At 38.3% G+C, this 8086-nt stretch overlaps 1 protein-coding gene across 1 annotated transcript; it reads left to right on the top strand.

The window, feature by feature from the left end:
- Window positions 1-1447: 1447 nt before the first annotated feature.
- On the top strand, window positions 1448-5997 carry LOC108380376 (uncharacterized). Its single transcript, XM_017636746.1, has 3 exons — window positions 1448-1910; window positions 5347-5568; window positions 5734-5997. The coding sequence occupies exons 1-3, from the start codon at window positions 1778-1780 to the stop codon at window positions 5826-5828; spliced, it is 450 nt and encodes a 149-aa protein (XP_017492235.1). The 5' UTR covers window positions 1448-1777; the 3' UTR covers window positions 5829-5997.
- The last annotated feature ends 2089 nt before the right edge of the window (window positions 5998-8086 follow it).

The raw sequence follows: 8086 nt of genomic DNA, 5'->3' as shown, positions 1-8086 counted from the left end.
AAGATACGGCACACTCGGCAGTTTTTTCATCCAAAATCTTAGACAGGTCTCCAAATGCACCATTGCTAGCTGAAATAGATTCATCGAAAAATTCAAATGGTTTGACGAAACCGACGAACAAGAATTTCATCCAATTAGTTTACTTTTTTTTCTACGAGGAACTTGTATAATTATACATAGCTCATAACGAACTGGTACGACTTCTATCCTTAAATAATAGTGGCATTAGTGCATATTTGGACAGCTTTTCACTGCAGGGTATACTTATTTATGTATGAATATGCGCCTATATGAACATTGCAAAGGTAGACCATTTCAAGGAAGCTAATCAATCTATAAGTGGCTAGTTGATATCGCATCACATATACATATGTACATAAATATATATACGACCGTTTAAATGCGATTAACGCCACTTCACATGTCGCACTCAACTACGTACACCTACTTACATACATACATACTTACATGGGTAAGGCGCTACCCTGCAGAAAAAAATTATCAATTGATAAAAAATAACCCACTTGTAGTTAGCATTTTTGCGGGATTTCTATAAAATATATAACCTATAGTTAACTACAAAAAGCTGACTTGAAACTAGTTGACAAGTAATGCAGGAGTAATGAAGGAGATTGTTTTCTTTAAACGCGTTTCTATTTAAATATCTTGCACTTCGCAACTACTTTTTCGAATTGAGGACAAATAAAAGGAACATCGAAGTTTCATATTATCATTTTGAAGTTATGTCTGACGGAGTTGGAATATGGGACCACCTACAGCAGAATATGTAAACAAATATGAAATGTAATAAAATAAATAAAGTAAATAAAAATAAAAAAATAAAAATAAAAATATTTTTTTTCTATTAATATTTTATGTCCAAAAGTAGTTAATTACAAGTTATTTACATCAAATGCAGAGGTAGCCACCCTTGACTACATCTAATGCAGAGGTAACCACCCTTGACTATTTCGCGGCCATCGCCATAGAAATATAGTTAGCTTTCGTCAAAGGAAATATACAGATAATAAGTGACTTTTAGCTCCTTCCTAATCAACTTAAAGTTAGCTTATAGTGAGATCCATTTCCTGCAGGGTATGTACTTATATACGTACTTACAACACTCCTACGTTTGAGCACAAACGATATGTATATGTTTGTATGTATGTATGTGCCTATTCAAGCACACTTCGCTTAACTAATTTTGTATATTTCTCTACACATTTTTATTGTTGTGGTCACACAATGCTATCAACGTCAAGCTAGTGACTATGGCAGCTAGCTAGCATTGAGAACAAAAACTATACAAAAAAAATTATTCTAAAATCCCTAAGCCACTCAACTTTTCTATGTACCAGCGAGCTGTCCGTCGAGTCGGTGGCCAAGCCAAATATCCTTGCGTGCGGCAACGTGGTCAGCGCAGTTCGTGTAACGGTGTTGGCGCAGCCACAACAATATTAAATGTCGCGCGCGCCAACTAACTTTGCCAATTATCGATTTTCATTTTATAATTTTGAATGTTAGCCATTAGAGCAAAATATTTAGAGCAGTTAAAGTGACAAAGCCAAATAGCCAACTGTAGTATATGTATATAATGTGAACACTGAGTAAACATTTCGGATGTCGAAGGATATTCACACATTCACATAAATCGCTAAATAATACTACATACACATATGTATGTATGTATAAAGAAAGGAAGAAAATACATTAACTAAAACCAAAAAAAAAAAAAAGAATCAAATTTCTGCGAAAGCGTTTTCGAGATTGTTGCTTTATGAGTATGCTGGGTTTCGTTTATCTCTTTTTGATACTCGGTTGGATTCTGATTGTGTTATTCCTTAAGTGTAAAAAGTCAATTACACCACATTTTGCCTTCACCGAAAACTATACGGACGCGATTGCAGCTGGTGAGTGAAAGTAAATACACGCCATCTTTATTAAGTGATTAAATGGAGGACAAGCAGAAAGTACATAGTTCCTATACAAACTTCAGCATGATTATTATAGAGGAAGAAACTCCGTGAATTTTGTATGAAGCCCGACGAAGGCACAAACGGGCATTAAATATTTTTAAAAAATGAGAAGCGTGTGGCTCGGGTGTTAAATTAGTAAAATATAAAAATAGGCTTTATAGGATTTAACCAAACGCTATATTTACGGGAATTTGGTTGGTTGAAGTGCCGAGTTTAACAACTCCAATTAGCACATATTTATTTATTATTTAATTTATTTAACCTCAAAAAGAGCACGAAAAGGAAGTAGCTGTAGTCGGTTATTTTTTCTAAAATCCAGCATGTGAAGTTCAAGAACTTAAAAAGTTGCAGTGGGCTAATGTCACTTATGTCTGTTAAGCCGCAGTAGCTTCGTCAGACCCTACATATTTGTAGGTCTTTCCTCCTACTATTGGCCGGCGCTGAGAGATGCGGCCCTTCATATAGCTCAGAGGCACAAGAACCTGCTCTGTCTCTGAGACATCCAGAATTCTGCTGTGCACCGGCATCCAGATCAGCGTAAAGGCATGTCAGTCAGCTAAATCCATAACGTTCGCTCTGCATTGTTTTGTTATGCTGGCGGTGATGCTTACAGAGTCAAGTGCNTTGAGCCGGATAATTCGATGAATAATTCGAAGCGTTCGGTAAAAATAAGCTTCTTTCACTCCGTTCTTGATTGAAACCTTGTGCTGAACTTTCTCTTGAATAGAAGCGAAGGACAACTGTAGTCAGATTTTTCGCAAATGCTTTGGGCGTTAAAAAAGTACAGGATACGTACGTACGTTCTTTCCACAGTCGAAGTTCCCTCAACCTCAGGGCACTCTGAGAAGCACTTTCCTTAATAAAGAAATCAATCGGTGGCAGATGACAGATGACATTCAATGCTGCCGTTGGACATGATCTTATCGCCTCAGTAATGGCAATGCAAACTGACCTTTCTACCCTGCCTAACATTGTGCGTATATAGTTCATCTCTACGGTTTCCACCAAACCAGCGAACCATATGCAATAATCGGTCGCAGGCCCCACTTCTTACCCAGTATTTTTTTGCAGGAATACAGAGCACCATAGACCTTTTTTACTCGGTGCTCTGTGTTCATTTTCCACTTTAATTTCGGTGTGAGAATGACTCCCAAATAGCGTAAGTATGCCCATTTATGGAAAGTAAGTTAAAATTAGGAATATTATTCCTTGCGGTGTATAAGAGGAATTCAGTTTTCGATGAATTAACGTTGAGCCCGCAGCTACATAAAAATTCTAAATACTTTTTTTTTTGTTAAAAATGGAACTGCATAAAACACTTTTTTAAATTTTTTTTAATCTGAAACTGCCAAATTTTCCACCGCAGAAAATTGGCTAAAAAATAAAAGAAACCCTGAGAGAAAATCCACTAATGTGAGTAGACAAAACTGAACTGAAGAGTCTGCGATAGGTGGCATTCGTCTCCGATTATGGAATTTAAGAGGTCAGAGTTGACGAAGGTGTTGTTTGATTCTCGATGAATGACTTTTCTGTAATAGAATATATTTGTATTGTGAGTCTGGTTCAGCGGATGGTATGTTCTCATTCCCATGACAGTCAGTTCTACATGCTCGCGTTTTTCCCGACAAAGGAAGGTTACGAAGATTTCACTAATTTTATTAATTTTTTTTGTTCTAATTATAATCCAAAATATCTCAAATGATACGCTTTACTGATTTCCAAATTAAAGCTATACCTATTTTAAGAAGTCAAATTGCAATTTGGTCATAACAGTTAGTGTTGCTGTACAGAAAATATGCAAAATAAATCGGTATACCCGGCGTTTTCCTTAATTTGAAAATGGGTAACTGCTTTTTTCAAATTGCCATTTTTCGAATAACTGAAAACCCGGTTTTAAAAGAAGGGCAAATGTTCGAAAACCCCACTGTACCAGGTTATCATATTCAGCTCTTCTTATTAAATACTTAGATCAGTTTTTAAACTCTTTATAAAGTTGAACTTCGGATCCATGCTATCTTTCGGTATTGTAAATTCAGGGCACTTCAAAGGATGCGGTTGGACAAGTTCCTATGGCTCCAGTTATACATACGCATACCAGCCTTTGTATCTTAGTGAGAACTTCGAGTGTGCCAAGTTGTGCAGTTCTATCGACCCAGATGATGGCTTCATAAGCTATGATGGGTCGTACTATCGCCGTATAAATCCATTTCAGTACTGGACTGGTTCTTCTGTTCATAGAAATGGATTCCTTGGCGCAAAAAAAAAAGCAAAAAAATTTCTTTAAAACTGTTTAAATTTTATTTCATGCTGATTTTATACCAAAGAAAAATCATTTCAAAACCTACTAAATCCGTACCTTTAGGTAATTTTATTGGTCAAAGTAAATTATTTCATCCCACCCAATAATCCACCTCAAAAGCTCTAAAATATCGTTCATTTTCAAAATCATGCACTGTGCACGGCTTTCAACAGCTTAGCTGATATGCTCCGCGTTTTTGCTGTTCTCACCTCGACTTGGTCGAGAGAAGGAGCGCGAGGTTCGACCCTATACATTGTTTAAGTTTGTTTCTCATCAAACGCCCCACCTGTGTCACCGTTGAAAATCGTTGAGAAGTGTTCCCTTCCTTCCTCTTCGTGCTGCGTAGTTATTTGCAGCAACGGCACGGGATTCCTCGTTGCTCATTATCGTTCCAACTGTTTTCACATCGGTAGTAGTAGCCTACCACAGCGAATGGAATTTAGACCGTATGAATTAAGGCCGCCTTCTTATTTATTCGGCAGCCTAAACTCATTTTTTTTATCGCGGCCTAATTTCACTTGTCAAAATGGATTATTCCCACTGGTCTTATGTGGCCGTCTACCACATTTTCCGCAGAGGTGCCAAGTTAGTGGAAGATCGAATCATGCTGCCCAGCCGATAACCAGATATGAATCAATAACGAAATTTTTCAGCTGTCTTTTGCAACGTCGAACTTTCGCCTCGTTGTCTGGGGTACATTCTCTATTGTACGGAGGCGTATGTGGGCCTCAGCTGATAGGTACTGATCCCAGTCGATGCTGACGGATGAAACGCGCGTCAAGAACACTTGAGGCGTATCTTATGTCCATCGTAACGTGTCAATTATAGTATTCTTCGTTTTCTGAACAACGGATCCCCAATTGACTTTATAGCTATTTTGTGCGTCAAGGCCGCTAAACACAATTTTAACCTCGTCCTTCCTCTGTGCGTTCGTAGAACTGCTCTTTCCGTCCATCGCATACATATAACAGTTTTCCTATGAAATACATATCTCAAATATATTTCAATTAATTTAAGCAAGCAGAAATTTAAATACGTGACTATTTAATTTTCTAAAATTAATTTCTTCAGATCGTCGTCCTTCAGTTCATATCATACAACTATCACCGGAAGAAATGGATAACGAAGAACAATTCATGGACTCATATCATCAACGCAGCCAGAGCGTTCGACGTCATTCAAATCGCTCACAACGATCCACTCTGCCCGATGAGCGGACCGTGGAAACAACATATCCAACAGATGCGGTTGTTAATCCAGCTTATATGCACGATGAAGAGTACATCATTAATGGTAAGCGAAATTTTTTTTCAAAATTTTATTTTTGATGCAGAAATGCATCTCAATGCTCTAGGGACATTTCTGCTCGATAGTCAAAAAGACACAACGTAATTTGCAAATGTTTACTACTTAAGAAACAAAAAATAGAGTACTTATTTTGTTTAATTTTATTAACAGCACCACCCCCTTCGTACGAAGAAGTTATGCGTCAACCAGAAGTATACCCCAAAGTGCATCACAGTACGAGTAAAGTGAGCGACGCGAATATCTAAGGGTTGCATATCCGTACTACCATCGGGTTAAGTACTATAACCGAGCACGTATGAGCATTCTGCATACATTTGTACATATGTAAATTAACACTTTCTGCTGTGATTTTATACTTAAATTAATATAAATTACAAAAAAAAAAATGTTTTTAATATAAATGTTAAATGTAATCTGAAACGATTGACCTGTATAATTTGATTTGAATAAAAGTAATTGTAATTATAAAAGGCGGCCGCTGTGGCTGAGTGGTTAAAGGTGCGCACTACCACTCCGTAGGGCCTCCGATGGAAAGACCAAGTGGGGAAGATCTTGGCTATTGGAAGGCTATCCATATTCGGCATTACGGGAGAACTTAGTACTAAACCAACGGTTGGTCAAGAATATAGCGTCCAAAACGGCCACCAGGGTCAATGCTAGAGGGCAGTTTGTGTGCAGGTTATACGGACACAGTAGTAGAGCGTCAACATTTCCCGGACGGACTGGCTACAAGATCCTGGATAAACACTTTGGGACGAACTTCGAAGAAAGCTGGCTCGGTGAATATCCATTCGTACATAGGGGTAAAAGATGAAAAATTCGTATAGACGGCACTCGTCAGTGCTAAACTCAATCTCAATAAATCCTATAAGCTGTCGGACCATTGCAGCATTGTTGGTGTTCCAACTGGATATTTCTTACTGGCATCGCACACCATTAAACTGGCTCTGAGCAATAATAAGAACAGTGGGAGATGCATAACGAAAGGCGAGACCGTGGAACATATCATCTGCAAGCGTGTCCTGTCCTTAGCGGACTGCGGGTTAATCTTCTGGGAGCAGGATTTTCACCTGAACTGGAACCAACTGCCAAAATTGAGTACAACAAAATGCTTCAGTTTTCCAAGTGGACTGCGATGTTCCTTAACACTACAAAAATTAAATGATTAAGGAATATAGAAGGGAAGGTCTTTCGACTCTCAAGAAAGCCTTTTGGAAGGACATTTAGCTCCAGGAATTAACCACTGGGACGTCCTACAATAGCGTTTATATGCGTCGCGAAATCAGAAGGCCTTCGATTTGTGACATCCCGTACAAAAACGGAAGGAGAAAGGAATGCAGAGTGGAAGGCGTGTTTGGAGGTGGTTTTAGCTCCAGAAAATATCGACTGGGACCGTTATTATTGAGTCGATCCACAATGAGTCGATGGCTATAAACTGTACTATATATAAACTAGCTGCAATGAAATTGTTTCAAGACCTGGGCAGGATGTTACTCATACGCCATGTGCACCTGAAAATATCTCGAAAACTTATCCATAGAATAAAATATTAACTAGATTTTCGGAATCAGCAAGCAATTCTATATAGAAATTGGATATGTAGTGGCATCCGTTGAAAATTTTTCCTGTAAACCATTTTTATTTTAAAAATTTTGTATGTTTTTAGTGCATTTTCCTGCCTATTTCGCTATTTTATTTTGCCTTTTTTTATAGGTTTCTGCACACGCCGCCATAACATGGCGCTCGATGGCCGCCCATCAACCATCAACACAGCGGAAGCGAAATTATCGTGGTGCACCCTGTCTCAACTAAGATCGATAAATAAATAAATTCCGCGCCTCTAGTGCCTAGCACGCGGACAGCGCCAACACGGTTATTTGCATGCCCATTGAAATCTACGGCCCTGACCCAGAAACCTTGTGGTCAGCGGATATCGTCGTCAAAAATCTCGATGAAACCCCGAAAAATACCATGAAAATTCCAACAAAAAAAATCTACCGAAATAAGTCCGAAGTCTCTTAAAAAAGCTATCATTGAAGCCGCGTGGTTAGAGGTGCGTACTACCGCTCCGTAGGGCCAAGGTTCGATTCCTGGTCAAAGAACCATCCCACAAAGGAATAAATAGGTTTAGTCTTAACAACGGTCGACCTCGGGTAAAATTATAGGTCCCCCCATTTGTATTTTAATATCACACCACAAATTGGGGGGAAAAGCTCGGCCAAACACTTAGCAAAACTGTAAGCGCCAAATATTTATTTATTTATGTCTTAAAATACCAGGAATCGATTGATTTTTACTAATGGCTAAAAAATAAAATGCAAAAACTACCAATTGTTTTCAGAAATGGCAAAAGCTAAGGACTTTACTTGCTAAAAACTTTCAAAGTCATGCTTAAATCATGGCAATAGCGGTGCGATGATTTTTTAACTGTCTTTTTTCTTCGAAATGTCTATTCCACCAAGAAGTTTTGGGTAAGTTTACTAAACACCTAAAAACGTCTGCC

The sequence above is a fragment of the Rhagoletis zephyria genome, unplaced genomic scaffold (assembly GCF_001687245.7).
Source record: "Rhagoletis zephyria isolate East Lansing unplaced genomic scaffold, Rhagoletis_zephyria_1.1 Rzeph_scaffold_19071, whole genome shotgun sequence".
NCBI classification, from domain to species: Eukaryota; Metazoa; Arthropoda; class Insecta; order Diptera; family Tephritidae; genus Rhagoletis; species Rhagoletis zephyria.
Note: the sequence above shows the minus strand (reverse complement) of the source record. Positions and strands in the feature narration are given on the sequence as shown.